Here is a 24,571-nt window from a genome sequence, read left to right as displayed (position 1 = left end):
TCTTATCTTTGCTCTTCGGAACTGACAGAGTTTAGTAGCGAATCCTGCACGACAAATATGTGACTAAGCTGGACGAATCACTGCAAAATGTTTGCTGTTGCGATGTATCAAGCATAGCGGGGGCTGTAAAAGGTCACCAGTCACTCTCAGCAGAAACTCTCAGAAGGGTCGTCAGAGGTTATGCCGTTACGAATTGGATACCACCTAAAGTATCCAAGTTTTGAAGGCTAAGCAATCAACATCCGTAGCAATAGATATAGTTTCGAGCCATTGTCTAACAAAAGTATACTGCAATAAGCTGCATCTTTTCTTAAATGTTATTACTACTATGTTATGCTATCTTTGGTCGCTGAAGTCGGGCTATCAATGACACCGGAGGAACCAATTTGTTTCTGGAATGAACCGACATATTGTCCTCGTGGACACCGACACCGGGAGTTCCGATTGAAAACTGACTTGCAAAACAATTCCCAGAATGGAGCTCGTATCGCACCGCGAACTTAGATAAGTATCCTCATTTTTGCTAATTTGTGTTGAAAGGTACTTATTTACATTAAAGTAATTTCATGGCCTTCTCGATAAAAGCTGGGATACTTATTTGCTGCTAAATTCCTTTCTAAAATTGAAAAGGAGTTCATATGCATAAGGTTATACTTCATATACATATGTGTAATCTGTTAAAAACAATATGTATATATGTTAAAGACACTAATATTGACCAAGTCCAATTCGGATAATTGGTTGCACTATGATCATGACATATACCGGCTTATCGGCCACCTCGTCACGACATAATTACTTGCACTGCGATCATGAAGCTTAAGTTGGGTAACAGTATTTACAAATACTTGTTATGCGTATATAATTACTTATTGACTCATCACCAACCAGGCCCAGAAAAATTGGGTCCACTTTAAGCCATATAAGACTAGTCTGAGCAAAAGTGACCCCAAAACCCGATGCAAGCTTAAAATTCCACAAGACGGCCTTAACACACCAAAGATTCCCAACTAAGGCATCCTCCAAGATAAGTTTGTCATTCACATAATGAAGATGAGAGGCCACCAAATTCAAGGAGCCCCCACCCTAAAACAAGAGAAAAGATCCAACTCAAAACCCCAAAAAATAACCCACTAAGGTCTTTCGCCACTTAGAGGAAAAGAAAAGGAGCCATAGAGTCGCATTGGTTCATCCCCATTTGGATGCTAATTTCTTGAGTCGGGTACCCATTAATCAAAATTCGAAGGTTTCTGGATACACACAGACCCGCATCCAAGCTTTCCACTTAACATTAATCCAAAATTTAATAAGTATATAATTCAGGAAACTTCAATTCACTGAATCATACGCTTTTTCAAAATCCCCAGTTAAAATGAGACATGTTTTCTTGAACTTTTTATTGCCAAATCTACAAAATCATTCACTATCATTACACCGTCAACTAATAACTTACCTTTAAGGAAAAATGATTCATTATAAAAAACATGTTTATCCATAACCATAGCTAGTCCTGACTCCAACACTTGAGCAACTAGCTTATAAAGAGAACCCACCAAGAGTGCACCCTTATCAGCTTTTCATTCCAAACAACAAACAACTTGAATTTGTGATTTCTCAAAACCACTTAAAAATATGTTTTTATAGATGTAGCAGCAATTTAGGAGATTAATTTACTATTGAAAAAGTATGTAAAAATATTTTCAATCAAACATAGTTACAATTTCTTTTATACTTTCAAATCGAAAGATTCAATTCTCCACTTAGTATCAAGCTATACAATTGAAAATAAAGTAGCAATCATATGTTATATACTTTCAATTTGATCTAATTTGAAGCTTCCACATGCATTTAGAATGTTGCATTGACTTTCATCCTCATTGTTTCTGCAAATTCTTTTGGTTCCTCTATATTTGTATTTTCTCCAATCTCTAAATAGACCGCCAATACATTATTGATCAATGTTTCATCAATTGTCTCTCCGACAAGTTTCAGATCAATCTAGTTACCAAGAAAAGAAAATAAAAAATTCATTACAGAGAAAATTCCAATTAATATTGGATTGTTTACAAGTACTTTTAGAAAAAATTTAGTATTCTTCTACAAATAAATAAGTAACTTAGGAATGGAAAACAGAAGAGAATACCATTGCTAATATTGCATCCATTACTTGTTGATTAATTCTCTCACATACCTGAGATAAATAAAATATAGTGAACACATAGTTAAAAAAAAGAAAGTAAAATAAAAATTAGGGTAACATTTGAAAGCTAGGAATATGATTACCAACCAAGTGATAGAAGGATAAGAAACCAGTTTCTTGAAGAGAAGGAACAACAAGTTTTGGGAGATAGTATTTCTCAAGATAGATAAAAAACTTTGAGAGCCGAATGGTCATAGTTTTATGATTTGACCATCTTCTAAGCAATTCTCTTAATAAGAGTTGGTCTTTCTTTCCTTCCAAAGATGGCATAACCTAGTGATAACAAAATCAAATTATTTTTAATCATGTCAATTGTTAATACTCACAGGTTGTTTAAGAGTAATATATACTCACAGTTGAGTTGATGTATTCAGGAAACACTTGCTTGTACTTTTCGTAAACTAGTTCGGAATATATATCGTCATAAGACTTTAGAGCGCATATATTGTAGACGGTTCTGCAGAAATATGGAATCAAAAGAATTGAACCTAAAACGAAAACATGCAAAAAGGAATTGAAACGTACGTGTATAGCATTATGTTATCCTCAGAAGTGAGGTGAGTATCAGGCAAGCCTTCTAGATTGTCCTGGAGTTTCTTGATGCGCTTCTGCATAAAACTCCATCGTTCTTCAAAGTCGAATACTTGCTCAAAGTTTGACATGTTGGTGAATTGAAGAAAAATACCTAAATCTGCATTCAAATGTGAAACCTATACCTAACTTTGGTTATCATTAGGGTTTTTATAGGAGATTATATCAAATTTATTTTACAGATAAATCCCTAAAACTTAGCATATAATCCAGGGTGTGGCCACTCAAAAAGATATAAAAGTCAGCTATTGGACTTTATACAAGCAAATCTATTTCATTCATTCCATTAAATATCAATAAATATCATATCTAATAAAAATAGAATATCTTTTATGACTTAATATCTTATTTGATTTTTTTTTAATAGTAGATTGGTAGAAACAAATTTGAAAAAAATTATAATTAGCGCTATTTAGAATTTTAATTTAAAAACTACAGTTACAAATAAAAGTTTTTTTATTTTGTTTTGAAAAGAACAAAATAAAATATATAATAACAACCAAAACCAATATTTTGAAATTCGGACCGGTCATTATTCCGGTCAAATTATTATCTCATTGGATACTCATGGGATTAGTGAAATTATTAGCTCATTGGATACTGATGGGATTAGTGAATCAGAAGTTGGATTGCATGACTTTTAATTTAGTTTATACAAATTAAAAAAAATTCAAGAAATAACTTTTTTTACATAAATTTCATTACTATAAAATTTGTCTAGAAGGCTACAAACACAACCTCCATGGAAGAATAATTTGGACCAAAGATTCCTCCACCCTCAATATTGCTTGTTTGCTCTCTAAGCTCAACTCTCTTTGGAGCTTCCTTGGAAAACGAGGCGTTACTTCATTGGCAAAAGTTTTTTTGAGTTTTTTTTCTAGCCTTAAAGATATCTATAGCGTAAGATGTCTGAGCTCCTGGAATCTAAACCCTGGTGTTCTTAAGCTATTCCCTTGGACTAGAGAATTTATACCTCCAATGTCCATCATATGTCAGCTGAAGTATAAGTCAAAATTCATGGTCTCTCCCATAAGTACTAGAGACCAAAGATAATCTTTGTTTTTGTAAGCAGCTTAGGCATTCCAATATGCATAGATTGTAAATCCAACAAACCAGTTTTTGACAGGGCCTTCGATCTTTATGTGAGAGTTTTTGTAGACATAGATTTGACAAAATAATTGAGTTTCAAAATCCTAATTGAGAGAATAAGTTTTTTTTCTTTCAATGGTATTAATAAACCTGATGCCAATTGCAAAAGAAAACCATCACCTTGAAAAAACAAAAACCAATATCAAAAGAGAACAAAGCGAAACCTCTGTTCCTATGGTGGAGAAATTGAAAAAACCTTTCCTAGAAGTTATTGATGTAAGTATAAGAGTGCGTCTAAGAGGGGGTGAATTAGGACTTTGAAGATTTATCTGGTTCTAGAAATATGTTGTTCTTATTTTTCTGGTTTGGTGCAAGAGTTTAGAAATGTATTACTTTTTTTTCTGGTTATGATTTGTGAAAGCGGTAAATGCGGAAAAATAAAGAACACAATGATGTATACTGGTTCCCCTCACAGTCCGAGAGTACTCCATTCCCCTTTCAACATGAAAGAGATTTTACTATAGTTTGTGACTTGTACAATACCCACACAAACACCAAGAACAATCCTCTTGGACCAAGAACAATCCTCTTGGATTTTTCACTAAGACCACTTATGAGAACAATCCTCTCAAAGTGCCTAACTTGTTTCCAACAATCCTGGACAACAAGATTTCAACCACCAAGAACAATCCTCTTGGATTTACTAACTTGATTATGAGAACAATCCTCTCACTAATAAAAAACCCTTGCTTCCAACAATCCTGAATAGCAAGTCAATAATAACCAAATATACTTGAGTAGTAATGTTGATGAACATATATCAATCTATAAGATTGATCTTCCCTTCCAAACAAGCAATTATCAATGATAGTATAATGCTCAATATTTATGACTTATGATATGAATTTTTCTGGACTTAGTATGAAACTCTAATGCAGAAAAACTCAATGTAAAAGTTTGAATATCAATGAGCACTTTGTATGAAAATTGAGAGAGTAAGTGTATATAATTGCAAAAGGAAGATGCGAGATTCAAATATGAAAACATAGTGTTTATATAGTGCCTTAACACCCTTTTGAAAGTGTGTAAAACAATGAAACAATGCAACAATTAAGAGATGTTAAAACAAATCCGTTCAGATTTTCCAACAGCTATTTTTACCTCTGCCAGGCGTGGAAACCGGTTTCTGAAAACAGGGAAACCAGTTACTGGTGAAACGTTGCAACTGATATTCAAAAACTGCGTTCAGGAAACTGGTTTCTGCAGGAAAAATTTGAATTTCTAGAAACATAATATAAACTGACATGAAGGGGAAACCAGTTTCTGGAAACCAGTTTCTGCTACTGAACACAGAATTTCCAGAAATGAAATTTTATGCAGGACCTTGATATGAATTATATTTTCTTAGCCTCTAAAGATTTCTAAACACGTGTAAACACATGAAAACTATATGGAATATGATATGCATAAGAGAATAGACTTTGAGCACTAACATTATCAATATAATTGCATACTTGTACCTCAATCCATCAATGATCCATGCTAGTCTTCAAAGTAAAAGTCTTGAATATTTTATTGCTAGCTTTCAATATGATGAGTCTTACACTTGAGGCTTTTTCCATACTTTTTGACATGATCTTTTGATTTGCACTTTGTCTTCATCAAAACACATCTAAAATAACGACACCTAATACACAAGAATACATAATAACAAAAATCATAGTCACCCACCCGTAAGCCTAATAATAAACCAAACAAAAAAAAAAGAACGTTGTGGTATCGCGATGGTTTATCTACAATTCCTTCATAAATAATTTCAATTCAATAGTCGTAAAAAGGAGTCCAATCACAATTTAAAAATAAAAAAAATCGATTTGAAATAAAATACTAAAAGAGGGATTAACATGGCTTGATTAAATTTTGTAAGGAATTAAATATAGACCTTTTTTTTCTTAGGGACTAGTTTGGACTATTCCTTTTATGTAAGAGATTTAATAGGAGTTTTTTCTTCTTCTCAGGGACTAATCTGACCTCTACAGTTTTTGTGAGGGACTAAAACGAAACTTCACTCTTATTATTATTATTATTATTATTATTATTATTATTATTATTATTATTATTATTATTATTAGTTTTGATTAATTAAAATACACTGTCAGTGTAAAACAACTTTACACCATCATCCAATTATAATTAATGATTTTGATACATAAGTATGGAATTAAAAATATAAATAAAAAATTATAATTAAATCATTTAAATAACTATTTTTCTATAATTCTCTCTTCCCATGCATGGATGGCAACATGTCGGGTGCGTGTTTCACACTACCCAAACATGCATTCGAAATCGACACCCGAACCCAAACCCAAATGTTATTTGGGTGGCAAATAACACCCACGCCCACACCCGTTGGGTTCGGGATTTTTCACCCAAACCTGAACCCGCAGCAAAATACATAACATACATTTTTCCTACAACTTTCCACAATATTATATATATATATATATATATATATATATATATATATATATATATATATATATATATATATATATATATATATATATATATATATATATATATAAATAAATATAAGCGAGTGTGATTTCGGGTTTCGGGGTGCGAATTTCACACTATCCAAACCCAAAATATCGGGTGACACTCGAACTCGAACCCCAACCCAGTCAACTCGGATTTTTATCCGTTGTTCGTGTGTCGGTCTACTTGCCATCCCTATTCTCATGTGTTAAAATGCTTCATTCTAATTGGATGATGGTGTAAAGTTGTTTTTATACTGACATTATATTCTAATTAATCTCTATTATTAATATTATTATTATTATTATTTAATTTGATATATTTTTTAATAATAAATAGTTAATAATAATTTTGACAAAATTATTAGTCAGATCATTTGTATCACATGAGCGAATTGTATTATTTAGAAAGACCCTCATTCTACTATCTAATTCTTTTTCAGATATCATTTACATAACTCTTCGAGCGCGTTTAATCTACTAAAAAATAAGGAGTTGTGCTGTATTTGATTTAAGATATTTATGGGACATGACAAAAATCAGGAATAGAGTCGAAACAAAAACTAAAATTAGACAACTTTTTGTCCATAGTACAAAATACATAAAATACAAAAATATATTTTTATCTTGAGAAATGCTATTTTAACATCGATTTACTATACCGTATCAAAATTACACCGTGCCCAGTGCAGGTGCAGTCTGTGCTACCGCACTGGCCCCCAAGTCTTGAAGGGCCCAATAATTTTTTTAATTATCAATTTAATATATTTTTTGCCTTTTTTTTTTTTGACAACAAGAAACTAAACCATTTCATTAATAATAATATTGTAAATACAAGTAGGTACATCGTTAAAAACATGAAAACTAGCAAGAGATGGAGCCGCCTTAGCGAAAGGATGAGCAACTTCATTAGCTTGTCTTCTAATGAACTTGCCTGCTTTTTTGAATAGATATAAAATTATAATTTGTTCTCAAAATCTATTTTACACTTGTACTTTAAAAACATAGGTAAAATCGTGATTTGTTTTCAGAATCTATGATTTAAACCGATTATTTTAAAAAAATTGATATAAATTGATATATTTTTAGGCCTATTTTTTAAATTTAAACAGGGCCCCAGATTGTTTGGGCCGACCCTGACCGTACCTATACAACTACGCTGCACTGCACACATATTTAAGTGAGAAAAAAAACAAAAAAATACGGATAAGTATGTATTTATTGTATTTTATACGGTGTACCTGTACAACTTAATGTCATAGGAGGATTTTTGTTTTATTTTCTATTAAAAATACCCTCTTTCTCTCCTGTTAATATATACAAAAATATCTTTTATTTTTTATTAAAAATATATTTTCTCTCATATTAATATTTGTGAAAATATTTTTTTTATTAAAAATATATTCTCCATCTCTCTCATATTTTATATTTATAAAAATATCCTTTTATTTTCTATTAACAAAAGGATTCCCTCTCTCATGTTAATATTTATGAAAATACTCTTTTATTTTTTATTAAAAATACTCTCTCTCTCTCATGTCAAAATTTATGAAAATACTCTTTTATTTTCTATTAAAAGTATATTCTCTCTCATATTAATATCTTTGAAAATACCTTTAATTTTCTATTTAATATATATTCTCTCTCATTAATATTTACAAAAATACTACTTTTTTATTTTCTATTAAATATATATTCTCACTCACTCTCATATTAATATTTAAAAAATACCCTTTTATTTTTTATAAAATTTATATTCTCGTAATATTTACGAAAATACATTTTTATTTTCTATTAAAAATATATTTTTTCTCTCATATTAATATTTACGACAATATCCTTTTAATTTTTATTAAAAAATATATTTTACCTCCCTCTTTTTTCCTCTCTCTCATAATAATATTTACAAAAATACCCTTTTATTTCTATTAAAAATATTCTCTCTCTCCTTCTCTATTATTAATATTTACATGTGAGCTACATCGTACTACATACTCTCACTAGACGATACCTACTCCAATTCATATATGACGCAAGATGATTAAAAAAATGATTTTCATCCAAATCTCCAAACCATATTTAACACAGTACGATCTTTTATCGAACCTTCAACATAACGAAACGTTGGCTCTTGTTAAACCTCCAACATAATCAAACCTTGGTTCTTATCGAACCTTTAACATAATGGAACATTGATTCTTGTTGACTCTCCAACATAATCAAACACCGGTCTTTATCGAACCTTCAACATAATTGCCACATTAGGCTTCAATTATTCTTTATCAACACGGGACTTACGTCCTAAGGGTATTCACACAATCATTTATAGTTCCAAGTAATCAAAAATCTCAAGTACTGTCTTTCTATTTAGGACATGATTAATGGTTTTTACACCGTTATTTACCGTTGATTTTAGTTATCATTTCTTTATTTTGTCGACCGTTTTACTTCATTCTTCTACATTTTATGCTTCAGTTGTGTATTTTACTGTTTGGAGGCTCAGAGGAATAAATCGAGACAAATCAGTGCAAAAAAGTACAAAACGCTGAGTTTTGAAGAAATTGAAAAATCATGCTACAGGAGGCCTGACACGGGCCGTGTCAGGATGAAGCTTGGCCAATAAAATGCAAAAGAGAGGAAAGTCAGGGGCTGACACCGTGGCCCGTGTCAGCAAGTATGAGATCTGGAAATTTTCAGCATGTTTTTCATCATGACGTGCGTGTAGTATTTTGATCATAACTTGAGCTTTGTAGCTCAAAATGATGTGGGATTGGCAGCAAAATTTCGCTAACGAAAAGGGCTATAACTTTGATGAAGACAACAAAGCCAGATTCTGAATTTAGGGGGTGACACGGGACTTACGTCCTAAGGATATTCACACAATCATTTATAGTTCCAAGTAATCAAAAATCTCAAGTGTCTTTCTATTTAGGACCGCCTCTTCTTAATTTTATCTTAGTGTCTTTCTATTTAAGATTCTCCCTAAATATGGGAACCCCTCTCAACTTTCCACAAATCACTAATCCCAAATAATCAGCATCAATAAACACACTGGTGAATGAATTACAACTCAAGTAAACAAACCAATTATTATGTCTTATGATATAAATGAAGCAATAGCATGGTGTATAAGAAACAATAAACAAAAGACTCAACAAAAACCCTAGGTTTATGCTTTCTTGGGAACTTTGTGCTTTCTCACCTTGACTCAAGAACCTTATCACACATATGAGTCAATAGAAGTTTGAGTGTCACCGACCTCCTTCTGGTGAATTCTTGTTCTTGCTGCTCTGTAAATATTGGTGTCGTTTTTCGCAGGTCTTTAGTTGGAGAGATCTAGCTTGTGCTCCTTCTTGTGCTCTAGCATTGGGTTTCTTGTTCTTTTGTCATTGTTGTATTGATGTTCCTGTTCTTGTTGTTTTGGTAAACTCTTCTTTTTGTCAATTGTTTCGGTTTTGTTTTTGTTTTGTTAGTCGTTTGATATCTCTTATGCCATCGACCAACCTTTAGTTCTGTACTCTTGGCCTATACACTACACCCTGATAAGCTTTTGATTCCAAATAAAAGCAAGTTGAACTTGTAATTTATCACTAACTAAATAATATGTTTTTAGGGTCGGCCCTGTGGGTGTGCAACAAGTGCCACCGCATAGGGCCTCACTTACTTTGGGGCCTCATAATGGGATCTGGGCTTATATAAATTATTGTAATTTATTAGTTTACATTCCTGTATGACAACAAAATTGATCATTGGTTCAGTGGAAGAATGTGAAATTAAAAGTGTAAAGGCACTTGACCAGTCTCAGATTCAACTCTCATGCCCTGCATTAGAATTTTTATTTTTGGCAATTTAAATATTTTTATTCTACAACAAAGTTAATCTTATAAATACTTCAAGCCTGATGCCATTTCAAAATTACAAATAACCTACATGTTTATAGATTCGTGATCCTATCATTTTTTAGAAATAAAATGTAGTTTATTTTAATTGTTTAAATATTATTTTATATTATTTTAAATTTTAAAATATCATTAAAATTTAATATTATTTTAAATAAAATTTTATAGAAATAATTACTTTTGAAATATATCATTTTAAAGAATATTTAATGATACGTATTTAAATAATTAGATGTTAAAATTATTCTTTTATTATAAAAAATAATTGAAAAAACTTCTAATTTTTTTAAAGAAATTATCATAAAATCATTTTTTTAAATCTATAACAAACATAGTCTTAGTCTAACTTTTTTTAAATAATTTTTTTGAATAATAACCTTTTAACAAATGATATTATAAATATTTTTAGATATTTCATATGGTCAACTCAATTTTTAAAATATAATGTAGTGATGTATTTGATTTAATCTATTATTTTTCATAAAAGAATATATTATTTTTAATATATATATATATATATATATATATATATATATATATATATATATATATATATATATATACAGATTTTTAATATGTTAAAAATTTAAAAATATATTATTATTTATATAAAAATATATATTTTTAAAATCAGAACAGGACCTCTAAAATGTTCGGGCCAGCCCTGTATGTTTTATATATGTTTAGTATATGTTCGTGTAGGGTAGAGTTAGTATCAATTTGTGAGATTAATTTTCTACTAAAAAAACATATGTAAATATATCCGGTAAAACAAAAATACAATTATTTTTATACTTTCAAATTAAAGGATTCAATTGTATAGTTAGTATCTAGTATAAAAAGTGAAAATAAAATAGGAATCATTTTATACTTTCAATTTGCATATAGCAAAACTTGTTATCTAATCTTAAGCTTCGACATATATGTTTCATTAGCTTTCATCATCATTGTTTCTGCAAATTGTTTCGGTTCTTCTTTATTTGCTCTTTCTCCAATCTCTAAATAGAATTCCAATATGTTCTTGACCAACGTTTCATCAATAGTCTCTCCAACAAGTTTCCGATCAATCTGAATACCAAGAAAAGAGAATAAAAAACTCATCACATGGAAAATCAAAACAAATAAATTGATTATAAATAACATATAGAATGAAAAACAGAAGAGAATACCATTGCTAATGTTGCTTCCATTACTTGTCTATTCAAAGGATTCTCATGACAAACCAAGTTATAGAAGGATAAGAAGCCAGTTTGTTGAAGAGAAGGAACATTACGACGACCTGAGAGATAAAATGATTCAAGAGACAGAAAAAACTTTGAGAGACGAATGGTCATAGTTTTATGGTTTGACCATCTTCTAAGCAATTCTCTTAACAACACTTCATCTTCCTTTTCTTGCAAAGACGGCAAAACCTAGTGATAACAAAATCATTACTACCTTGTGAATACACTCATACAAGATATGTTAATTTAGCAATGTTTCTCACCGTTGATGAGATGTACTCATGAATCACTTTCTTGTACTTTTCATACACGTGATAGCCACCCTTTGCCACGCACATATTGTAGATATTTCTGCATTACGATATAAGAAATATGGAATCAAAAGAATTAAACCTAAAACGAAAAACAAGCAAAAAAAAATAATGGAATTGAAACGTACGTGTATAGCATTATGTTATCCTCGGAAGTAAGGTGAGTATCATGCAAGCCTTCTAGATTATCCTGGAGCTTCTTGATGCGCTTCTGCACATAACTCCATCGTTCTTCAAAGTCGAATACTGGCTCAAAGTATGACATGTTGGTGAATCAAAGAAAAATACCTAAATCTGCATTCAAATGTTTATGGATACTAATAGAAAGATAGAACATGCAAGACTATGTGAAACCTATACCTAACTTTGGTTATCATTAGGGTTTTATAGGAGATTATATCTAATCTATTTTATAGATAAATCCCTAAAACTTAGCATATAAAATCTATTTCATTCATTCCTTTAAATATCCATAAATATCATATCTAATATAAATAGAATATCTTTAATGACTTATTATCTTATTTGATTTTTTTCATATATATAATAGATAGGTAGAAACAATTTTGACAAAATTATAATAATTAGGGCTACTTTGAATTTTAAAAACTACGGTTACGAATAAAAAGTTTTTTTATTTTTTTTTGAAAAGAACAAAATAAAATTTTAAATATATATAATAACAAACAAAACCAATGTTTTAAAACTCGGACCGATCAACAATCGGTCAAATTTATTCATGCAAATAAGTTGAATAGTAATTTTAAATACAATTCTAACTTTTAAATATAATAATTTAATGATGCTCATAAATTGATAAAAATTAAAAAAGTAATAAACTAATATAGAATTATAAACAAATACTATGCTATAAATAATTAAAAATAAAGGATAGATAGAAAAATAAAAATTGATAAATAAAGGTTAGTAAAAATAATGTGACTTTTACTTAAAAAATAATAATGAGATTTATACTAAAAATAATTTAAAAATATTATTTTATCTTCATTTGGTAACATAAACATTTTTTTTTTAAAAATAATGAGATTCATACTGAAAATAATGTGAAAATTTAATTCAATTTTTCTTTGTTAACTTGAATTTTTTTCAAAACTTTTGTTAATTCAATTATAGTATTATCATATTGTATATTATTATTATTATTATTATTATTATTATTATTATTATTATTATTATTATTATTATTATTATTATTATTATTATTATTATTATTATTATTATTATTATTATTATTATTATATTGTGTGATTAAAAATAAATAAATTTAATGAAAATGCATTAGAGAAAAATATTAATGTAATTATAAAATATACACTTCTTTTCTCTTTGACACAATTAAACATAAAAAAATTTATGGTGTAGTTGGTAAAACTTCAATTCTAATAGTCTTAAAAGATTATACGTTCGATTCTTCAAATTTGAGAAAATTTTATTTTTTGTAACTTTTAAAAAATAAATATAAAAAGATCAACCCGTGGATCAAGAAACTCATTGATTCATTGGTCTCACCAGTGAACCGGTCAGGTCACGCCCATTTTTATCGGGTCAATTGCAACTATGATCCAATGACTTTACTGGACCGCTCTACCAAAACAAGTTAGTCGAACACAAGATGTATCGGAGATGACATGTTAGAATACAAAATTACAACACAAAAAATTTAAAAATTAAAAAGCACAAAGGGGTCTACAAAACAGTTGATAAACAAATTAAAGGATTTAGTCTCCATAATTTGTAATCAAAATTGACAATAACATATTTTAACTGTTACCACCAAAAAAAATTGAAGCTATACCCTTTCAAATAACGCTTGTAAATACTCCGCTTTATTTGAAAAAAATAAATTCATGTTTCGCTCTTTTCAAATAACTCAAATCAAAGAGTCAAATAGTGTTAAGTGCCAACCAAATATTTTTTAAAACCCCCCTAGCCCACTAAAGTGTAAGAGCTAATCTAATAAATTTTCTTGAGATGTCGTTGAGAAACCTAATAAATTAAAAATAATAGGCCACCGTCTACCAAAAAAGTCACAGTTTACAAACAAATGATCTATGTCTTCATCCAAGCCACAATTTGCCACACATCTTTGTTCATTCATACCAAGAATCTGCAACTTAGCCACATTGTCCTTCGTCGAAATACAATTCAGTAACAACCTCTAAGCAAAAATTGAAATCTTAAGCAACACAATCTTCAACTATTATTTAGGAGTTATGCTTATTATTATTGTCGTCAACTTCAGACAAATTTTATAAGCATTGCTGACCGTGTAGCAAAAAGAGAGATGTAAATTCCATACCCAACAGTCATATGCGTCCACCTTCAAAACAACTAAGGTTAACTGCTCAAAAAACTCTCCCACTAACTCTTCCTCCCACTCAATACGCCACCTCCACACCTCACCATTCCCCCCACCAACTCGTTCATTTATACTATAATCACCATCTTATTCTCTTCTAAATCAAATGGCCTATTAAATCTTACCTTCAAAGAAATATCATCAAGCCAAGGATATTTCCAAAATAGAGTAGAAGACTCATCTCATATTTTCCGACCAATGTTATCAAGTAACCACCCTCCATCGACCAACCTGACACCCTCCTTTATGTTTTTCAAATTCCTCCACCAAACAGATCCACCACATCTCCAATACATAATCGCCCTCTTCATCACCATACCAAGCACACAATAACCTATACCATAGACTTCATGTCTCATCCAGTATTCTCCAACACCATTTACCAAGTAAGATTAAGTTAAATTCCTTCAACCTCCTAACCCTCAAGCCTCCATTTTATTTTTTCAAACAAATAATATCTCATTTAATCCAGTAAATTATTTTCACATCTTCACTCCCCCTTCTCAGAAAAATGCATTAAAAATATATTCAAGAAAAGATATGATACTCGACGACACCTTGAAGAAGAAATTACTTAATAAGAATCAAATGACCCCCCATAGAGAGAAAGCGAATCTTCCACCCTGAAAGCCTTCTTTTGATACGCTCGATCAGAGGATACAAAACTTAAGCTTCCTAGAATCACCACCAATAGGTAACCTGAATACAAAAAAGGTAAGTGATCGTGCTTATAGCTTATAACCAGCCCTGCCTCATATAACCAAGATTCAGCGGCATTACTCCAAACAACATACTTTATGAAAGTTAGCTTTTAATCCCTATATAGCTTCAAAAAGAATCAACAATGCCTTTATACCTCAGACATTAACCCAAATTTTAACCCCCACCAGTAAAGTATCATCAGCAAATTGTAATTGAGAAACATAGCAATACTCTGTGCCCCCACCCAATAACCTCTATACTCACCTTTTTCCACTAAAGCATTCATCAAAACATATAACCTTTCAGGTACTATCAAGAAAAGAAAAGAGGAAAACAGATCACCTTGAAAAAGACCTATTTCTAACTTAAACTCATTAGTTGGGCTACCATTTATAAGTACATAAGCAATTGTCGTAGAAATACATTCTAAAATCCATTTCTGCCATAGAGTCGGAAAATTATTTTACATATAACATCAACCAAATATAGTCAGTCCACCGAGTCATAGGCTTTTTAAAAATCAACCTTAAATAATAATAATAATTCTTTTTTCAAACTATGCACATCATTTTAATATTTGCTCCCTCCTTCGTAGTGGTTGATTTAAAAGAAAGCTCTTATATCCCAGATCGTTCAACCGCTATTGACTAAAAATGAGTATGACAATTATCAAAACAACATTCCTCACACCATTGACACCTTCTGCCTGAACACCATTTACAGAAACTGAGATGATAGCATTCGACCTTCTTCTTGAAGACATAATACCGTGAAAGAATGTTAAATTTGCATCTCCCTCCTCTAGCCAAAGTAATGTAGACTTTTGCCAATGGATACTTGAATGCAATTTGGATATAGAAAGTATTTCTACTAATAAATAATGCAATTATCCCAACTCGTCCTATTATAAATCTTGCTCATCTCTTTTAACACCCAAAAAAGAAATACGATATTTTACCGCTTTGAATTTCACCTTCTATAATCTGAATATGATATTGATGCCATAATTTCAAACTGCCCTTTGTCCACTTAAATTTCTCTTTTAGCATAAAACTACCCCATCCATCCACCTGAAAAGATAGCTATTGTTCCTTCACAAACTCCTTGTAGCTTGGTAAATCTGCCTAGTCTTGTAACATTTGCGCTGTCCTAGGACCCAAGTTCTCTTCATCAATATTCATCAGAACCGAGAAATGATTAAAAATAGTGCGAGGAAGAGCCACTTGAATTTAATTCATCCTTAAAGAAACCCAAGCACCCAATGATAAAAAAAAACTATTTAGTTGACTAATAGAAAGACAATCCCCAGATACCACATAAATCTTCTCCCACACGTTGGTAGATCAACCAATGAACTCATTAAAATGATTAAAATCCTCTACTCGGTCAATAATTACCCTATCCATTCTTTCATCAATTGATCGAATAACACTAAAAATTCCATTCACATACTAAGAATTTCCCTCATCATTATGAATCAGAACACCCAAACGATTTCATAAAGATAACTGACATCCGCTATCATATGGAGCATAAACATTGGAAATATCAAACTCATGAAATAACTTTATAAAGCACCCTTTGATAATAAAAAAATTATGAAACTCATTGAAACTTTTACATCTAACTCATTAGAATCCCATAACGTCAATAGTCCTCTAGAAGCCCATATAGAGGGCTGGAAGGAATAGCCTACCTCAGAGGACCCCTCATAGATACCTACAAACAAATTCGTTAATCACTTCCATTTTTGTTTCCTGAATGCATACAACCAATGGAAACATCTCTCTAACCAACCTTTGTACCTCTCTCCTTTTCTGCCACCCACCTAACCCTCTCACACTAAAAGAAAAAAACTTCATTATTACCACCAAACTTCCTCACCATAGCCACAAAACACCCTATATTAAATTCCATCTCCAACCCTAAGAACTATCCCCCTTCCCTCCCTCACCTTCACCCTCCTTAATCCTATCACCTCCCCCCTTGACAATGCACTGGAAATGTTTATCCAATCACCATCAATCATTAACCTGATAGATTTTCCAACCTCACAAACATCATCAAAAACCTCCTGAGGTTTACCATGTAATGCCATCTAGTTTCTCCAATCCACGTTAGAACTTGAAGCCTTTGAACCCAGTGACAAAGAAACCCCTCATTTTGCTTAGAAGAATATCTTGAAGAATTACTAGAAGTCCTACCTATCTTTAGTTGACAACCTTGCCACTCTTTTTAAATCAAGTACAAACGATACAAATTTCCCTTCTCTTGTTTACTGTGAATAGTTCCATATTTCTTACCATCAGAATTTACTTCCTACAATGCTTCTTTTATTTTAATAAATTCATAACTCCAAGGTCCTTACCATTCATTTGTATCTTTTAAATTAAAATCTTCCTTAGACTGATTATCATCATCCTTTCGCATTTCATTTTCACGTGATAACCATTCTGCACGGAGTTGATTCACAAGATTATCAACCAAGGACACGTCTTCGAACTCACGTCCTAATTCAGTACCACGAGTCCTAATTCAGTACCACGTGATAACCATTTTGTCTCATTTCAACGGTGCCACCATAAAATCGTGTAACCCAGAGTCTGAAATAGTTTGTTGAATAATCGAAATGCTAACACAATCCGAATCTTAGCCATCAGAACATTACAGGCCTAGTCAATGTCTTCAAGAACAACCTCATAACTTCTATCCACCATTACCACCTCTTCGCCCCTCTAACTTCTTACCTTTCCCCTCCCCTAACTCTGCATACGAAACCACCATACCATTCCCCTTTGAAATAAAGATCAGGTCCTCCTTCCTCCCCTTTTGCACCTTACTTACCACACCATCACTGGTCACCACTTTGTGTTTTTCCTTTTCCTCTTCACTCTTAACAACCTCCTCCTTCACCCTCTCTAACTCCTTCATCCTCCAAATCCCAAGCTCGACCTCCCTCCTCCCATTCTCCATCGAATATTTTCTTTCCTCATATCTCAACAATTTTTCTCCCTCACCCACTGTCATACCCCAAAATTTGCCCATCATATTCCAATATTCCCATGGCCTCTCATATGCTTCAAAGTAGCCTCATGCCAAGTTTCAAACTCTGACTCATAAGATTGCTCAGTCAACTTCTCAAAAGATCAACACTCGGCCAGTTTGACCTAAAAGTCAACCATGGTCAACATACAGTCAAAAGTCCTGATTTTTGGTCAACATAAATATTTTGAAGTCACATTCATCATTTGATCAAGGGTTGATCATGATTCATTAAGGAAAGCTTCAAATTCATCAAAAGACCAAGTTTCTAAAATAGGGTTTCTAGGAGAAAGTCAACCCAACTTTGACTGATCATATCTTTCTTATAATTTATCAGAAATTCCCCAACAAAAGCTCATTCTCAAAGAAATTCAATTCTCTACAACTTTGATGTTGGGCCCAAGGTCAAGAAATGCTTCCGCATAGGAGATATAAGCCAAAACATCATAGGTCTTTTTGAAAGTCAACAAAAAGTCATTTTTTCTCAAAGAGTGGTACATGAACATGGTAGAATCAATTGAGATGAATCCAAAAGGAGCTTTTAGAGGACTCTTTGAGCTTTCCAGAAAGTCTTAGAACACCTTCATATGACCATTATTGAGAGAGTTATGGATTGCTAAAGTTGGGCAATTTTGAGAGAATGCTTGAAAGGCAAAGTGGTGAATTTTGTTGTTTTGGACTCATGGGCCTAAAATTTGGTTTTGAATCATGACCCTAAGCATATTCACGACCTCCAAGACCAATCACATGTTCTCCTTTTATTTATTTTTATTATTTTTGGATTTAATTAGTTTAAATTCAATTTAAATTGAAATAAATATTGAAAAAAATCAATGATTTTGTGCTAAGCTTATTTTGTGATCAAATATTAAGAATATATGTAGGGTATTTAATTGAAAATTCGTGGCCAAATAATTGGAGCAAATTTTGGGCAAGATTTGCTTCAAATTTAGTAACTTTCAATCAAGCTCCAAATCAAAGATTCAATTGACAAATCAGAGATATTTGGATCAATTCTCTTGCCCTAATTTGTTTCACTATAAAGCCACAATAAAACCTGATCACGAGCAAGGATTGGCAGCCTCATGAGTTCGTGCCACACTTCAAATTTCCAAGAAAAAAATCAATTTCGATTTTGGGGTTAGGGATCAATCCAATGTGTTTTGGAGATTGAAACATGTTCCTGAAGCATCATTGATCGTCCCCCAATACTTATGCAAGCCTGAAGCATCATGAAACTCTGTCACTAAGTCACGATTTGCACTTATAATCTCAAGTTCGATTTCGTTCATTCTTACATTATAAATGAGATTTGAATATATATTCATGTTTGTGATGATGTTTGCAAAGTTTCTGGACGGTTTAATTTGAGTTTAAGCGCAGGAGCTATGATCCACCATTGTTAGGTCAAAGAAGCTTTGATTTGGGGCTTTAAAGTGCAGACAAAATTAGTCGAAATCAAGGATACTGTTGAGTTCAGGAGATGATTTATGATCGAATCGTGTCTTCGAATTCAATTTATTTGTCGTTTTTGTTGAGTTGAATTTTTGCAGGACACGGCTACAAAGCAAATCGTAGCAAAGTAGCAGGCAGTTCGTAGCAAAAGGAAAAGACTAGGTTCATAAGTGGAGAAGATGAATGTGTGGCAGCTTCCAATTGGCTGGTTTTAAATCATTGGCTATCGCCCGCGTTTTTTTGTCATTTAACCTTTTTTCTTATAAAACGTATTATGATTTCGTTAATTACCAAAAAGCGCAGGTTGCACAATTGGCCAGAAAGTAGAGCGCGTATCCTTCAGAACATGGGTTCGAACCCAGCGTGTGGCAAATATATTTTTGCTAATTGTTTATTTCAGTTGCCAACAGATCCCATGTGCCCAGTCAACATAGACTCGCCATACGTCTTCACACATCAACCAATAGATCCACAACGACCAGAATATGAAGGTCCAGGATGCGCCTCCCTACCATGCACCTCCAGGCTGCGCCACACTCAAGCGAAGCTATGTTTTTTTCTAATTTTTTTATATTTTTAATTACATAGCTTTTTATTTATTTGTTTTTTCTCTTTGTTTATTAAATATTTTTCTAAAAACTTTCTTAATATTTACTAAAATTATTATTTTTAATATTTTCTCTTTTGTTTACCAATAATTATTTAATTGTTCATATTTAATCGAACCTTCGATTTTCTTTAACCTTTAATGATTATTAAAATATTAAAATCATTTATCTGGCATATTTTGTTCAATTAGGGTTTGTAGATTTTCAGCCAATTAGGGTTTGTTGAACCATAATGCACTAACCTTTCTCTTCTTAATTTTTCAGGGTTATCAAGAATTCGATGAAGGCTCGAGGCATTGGCATTAATTTGCCTCTTATCTTTTTACCGTTATTCTTATTTTTCTGTTTTTTTTTTGTTTCCCCTTTCCCCGCAGGTGTTTATTGTAATAGCGTAGGACCTTTTAATTTCTGCCTTTAATTTCGTTTATATTAACTGTGTGGTTAGTAATCTTAGGGAGTGTAAGCCTTTAATGAACTTAGAACCACTAAACCTTAAAACATAATTATCTGAATTGAATCACGTGATTGTGCACCCACACACCTTTAGGGTAACCCCTCTCGTTGCCTTGTTGCCTGTTGCCTTACTAATTATGCCTTTAAAATAGTCAAGTCCCTCGATTCCGAGGATACCTAAAGCAAAGGTTGCCTAAATCATTTAAATCATCATATGAGATCTAGTCCCTCGAAGTTGCCTCGGTAAAACATGATGATTGTCCCAATTGCTAAGGTATCCTCGCATGTTGCCTTAAATGACTATTATATCCTTCCCTTAGACTACCTACCCTCTTTATGGTAGGCACAGTCTTGTAGCGAACGATAACTTCGATGACCCTTCAATATCCAATTGAAAGACTTCCTGCCCTCTCATGGTATGGATAGACCCTTTCGCCCGAAAGACTTAAAGAACAAAAAAGACGATCTTAGGGTAGGTAGTTCTTAATTGCTTGCTCCATTCAAATCAAAATCAAATGCTTTTCACACCTCCTTTTCAAATTACTTTCAAAAAGGCTACGCTTATTTTACAAGCTAAAGTCCTTATTCAAATCTTTTCTAAACACACACGACACTTCAAACTTTTCAAACAATTCAAACAAACAAGTGAGCTAAGCAATTAGGAGCCCATGGGTAACCATGGATACAAATGATGCCTTAAACCTTCCCTTTGTATAACCAACCCCCCGAACTCAAAGCCTTTTCAAATGTCTTTCCTGTTCTTTTTGCCTTTCCAATTGGATAAAATAAAAGTCGGTGGCGACTCTTGCTATCCGCAACATTTTAAAAAGTCAGTTCACCGTATTACACCCACCACTAAGTTTCTCCTATTAAACTTCTCAAACCTATCACAGGGAGCCACATTCGCAAAATTTCTATAATCTCCAAATTAAAAATTATTTAAAGCTTTGCTCAATTTTTTCATATATCTCGCATTAGCAAACCGAGCAAACCCAAACGATTTTCCCCTTGCATTTCTCTTTCGAGAAACAAAAAAAACTAGATAAAATTCCACATACCTCTAGTTCCCTTCGTAATTCGACATACTAAACATGATATGGAATATTGAAAAAATAGAAAGAAGCCATTGTTACCCGAGGTTGGATTTCAAAGATCGTAATGAAAAGCTTCTATCCATCCTATCTGCCAATATTGAAGATGGATCTCTGTATACTCTGTCATAGTTCTCTGACCCCTGATATCGGTGATTCATTTTCCCGAATCATTAGCATGGAAAGAAGAGAAGAGCGTAAAAGGATTTATTTTCCTCTATCATTTTTCTATTTCAGAGTATTCATGAGCTTTCTGACATTCCTCCCCTTTTCAATGATTGAAAGAGTATTGTTGACAAGTTGGTGATCATAAAATCTCAGATGCATAAAGCTTATGAATTCAAGATTAAGAAGCTTATAAAGATATTCCAGCCTAGGTTTTCTTCAGTTGTGGTTCTATAGGACCCTGAGATCAGCTTTCTCTTTCTTTTGATTAGGATTGTTGAAACTATTATAATCCTTCCATTATCAATAAAATGAGGTTTTTCAGCTGTGTTCAAAATGTGTTATTCATTGATGTTTGCAAATTGTTATAATTTCTTAAGTTCCTTGAGACTTGAAAAATAAAATAAAAAATCATTTGTATTGCATATCATGCATCATTCTGCATTAGTCTTGTTTTCTGAGAGTTTTTCTAGAGTCTTATTTCCTTTCTCCCGGTCTCATTCAGTACCACACTCGTGCTAAGAAGAGACAGGAAGTATTAAGCTAGAGATCTGTGAACTACACAAATAGGTGATTATTTTAAAGGCTGGTATCGAGCATCTGATTGCTCTGGTTGAGGCTTTAGTTCTCCAAGTCAATTCTCCTTTGAAGGAAGAAAGGATGCAAAAGGGTGCTCCTGGGCACAATTTGGAAGGTTGCTTTGCTTGGAAAGTTGAAGTTCACAAGTTGGTTAGAAACAGTGTCTTGTCATTGGAAGACGTTGGTCCTAATGTTCAAGCCATCTTTTGCCAAAGCATGAATGAAGCTCTATTGATGGTAGCCCTGAAGTTTGAAAGATGTTTCCTTCAACACAAGTCCAGATGGAGAGAGTCTTCTCAATTTTTAGTATTCTTACTGATTTGCATTTGTAATATTTCTTGTTTTTCAATGCACTATTTGCATGTAGAAACCCGGTTTTTTTTAATGCTAATGATAATACAATGAATATGTTTGTCTTGAAGAAATCCATTCGTTTCAATCATGTTTATTTGTTTTATGCATTGTGATACCAATTTCTTTTTCCAAACTCTCGCCTAGGTAGAGATTGGAGGGAGGATGATGACCTGAAAACGCAAAATTTCTGATTATATGATTTTGAATAAAACCCTGTTGATGATGTACAGGTATTGTTTCAAATTCCCAAACACAGAAGATATAAGGAAGTTAATCCCTTGTTAACCCCTTTGAGCCTTGAAGTAGGAGTTTCTTTTCTAAATTGAAAAAACCCTAATTTTTAACCTGGGGCAGGGTAGTCTTCAGTTAATTTGACCAAGTGTTCAGCTTTCAAAAAATGATTGTGCATCCAAGGGTCGAGCACGTCATATCCACATCAAAGGATGGATCATGTGAAACCACAATGGTTATTCCCCGCGTATCAAAAGGCATGAAAATGTGAAACCACAATGGTTATCCTTCATCCGCCAAGGAGTGAGGCAGTCACAATCCTCTCAACAATTCAAGACAAAGTTGATGTCACACGATTTGTTCAAATCAAAAGAAAAGAAAGAGAAAGAAAGAAAAGAAAGCTCACTAAGTCAAAAACTTGAAAACAAGTGACTTAGGCAAAATTTAGAGCATCCCGCTGGACGACCAGTTTAAAAGAATCAGTCCAGGCAAAAGTTAGGGAAAATAAAAGAAAAGTGAAAAATGAAAAGAAAGGACTACAAAACAAAAGTCCTCAACAAAGAACAAATCCGTGTGAATGCAAACACGATGACAAAGTGGTGACTGGTACTCCAAGAAAGCTTCATTGGATCCTTAATAACGCAAAATCCTTTTTGAGAGATGAAAACTCATGTTGAGTTGACTGAACATAGGACTGGAGAACGTCACGAAGTTTGGGTGGGCTAAATGAACTTTGAGCCAAAAAATCTTTTTTTCTGAAAACCATAAACCAGACCATGATACAACCCTTAAAAGTCCTAATTGAAGCATGATTTATTTTGAAAGCATACTTAAACAAGATAGCGTTTCTGACTCCCACTAGTTATGCTGAAAATTTGTGCTGGTATCATATGCATACAAAAATCAATGTCACACCCAACCAGTGATTCATTCACGAGGTTTTGTGACATCTTTTTAATTAAACTTCAAGACTTACATAATTGTTGCATTTTAATTATCCTTCTCAGAATAAACATTTTTCTGCTTGTAAACATTTGTTTGACATCCAGGAAGTTTACATCTGATCATCAGTAGAAAAATAAAACATTGCCAGGGGCATATTGTTCTCCCAGTATAATGCTTTTGCAAGTTTGATTACCATCATCGGGAAAAGTTTGAAGACTCTGTCGAGCAAAAGAATGTGCCAAGTTTAGTTAATTTGGGGCAGTTACGTCGAGATTCGAAAAATCTCTCCAAAAATCTGTTGATCTGAGGCAGATTATTCCAATTCTTTATGATGCCAAGGATCTCTATGAATCCTCTTGAAGCAAGTTCTTCTCATAGACTATGCAGTCTGGGGCAAGTTGTGAACCAAAAGTTACCTTGATCAGATCAGCAACTTGAAGTATAAAGGTCATGGCCTTGATCAGTCCTGAGTATGTCACTCTCTACTAAGAAGTTTTGAGATAGCAGTTGACTGTTGGGTTTTCTTTCTCACCTTGTGTTGAGTTTTGAACAAAAATCCCCCGCAGGTTAACTCTTTTGCTATGACAATAACTTCTTATTTCTCCTGCATGTTCAGAATGATGATTTTCTCCAAGGAAATTTTCTCTGATCCCCCATAATAGAGCTTGTAAGGATGTGTTGTTCCATCCATTTTGGTAGAAATTGATGATATG

The 24,571-nt window shown here is 32.4% G+C and overlaps 2 protein-coding genes across 2 annotated transcripts; both read right to left on the bottom strand.

The window, feature by feature from the left end:
• Positions 1–1,181: 1,181 nt before the first annotated feature.
• LOC131603098 (cullin-1-like) lies at positions 1,182–3,031 on the bottom strand. Its single transcript, XM_058875357.1, has 5 exons — positions 2,726–3,031; positions 2,555–2,657; positions 2,288–2,473; positions 2,144–2,191; positions 1,182–1,998 (listed from the first exon to the last, which is right to left on the bottom strand). Exons 1-5 carry the CDS (start codon positions 2,860–2,862, stop codon positions 1,849–1,851), a joined length of 624 nt encoding a protein of 207 aa, XP_058731340.1. The 5' UTR covers positions 2,863–3,031; the 3' UTR covers positions 1,182–1,848.
• An 8,185-nt stretch (positions 3,032–11,216) lies between these two features.
• On the bottom strand, positions 11,217–12,118 carry LOC131595460 (cullin-1-like). Its single transcript, XM_058867836.1, has 4 exons — positions 11,982–12,118; positions 11,806–11,893; positions 11,489–11,731; positions 11,217–11,387 (listed from the first exon to the last, which is right to left on the bottom strand). Exons 1-4 carry the CDS (start codon positions 12,116–12,118, stop codon positions 11,217–11,219), a joined length of 639 nt encoding a protein of 212 aa, XP_058723819.1.
• Between the last annotated feature and the right edge of the window lie 12,453 nt (positions 12,119–24,571).

The sequence above is a fragment of the Vicia villosa genome, linkage group LG1, assembly GCF_029867415.1.
Source record: "Vicia villosa cultivar HV-30 ecotype Madison, WI linkage group LG1, Vvil1.0, whole genome shotgun sequence".
In the NCBI taxonomy this organism is placed as follows: Eukaryota; Viridiplantae; Streptophyta; class Magnoliopsida; order Fabales; family Fabaceae; genus Vicia; species Vicia villosa.
The sequence above is the reverse complement of the archived record's forward strand: the minus strand, read 5'-3'. Positions and strand labels throughout refer to the sequence as shown.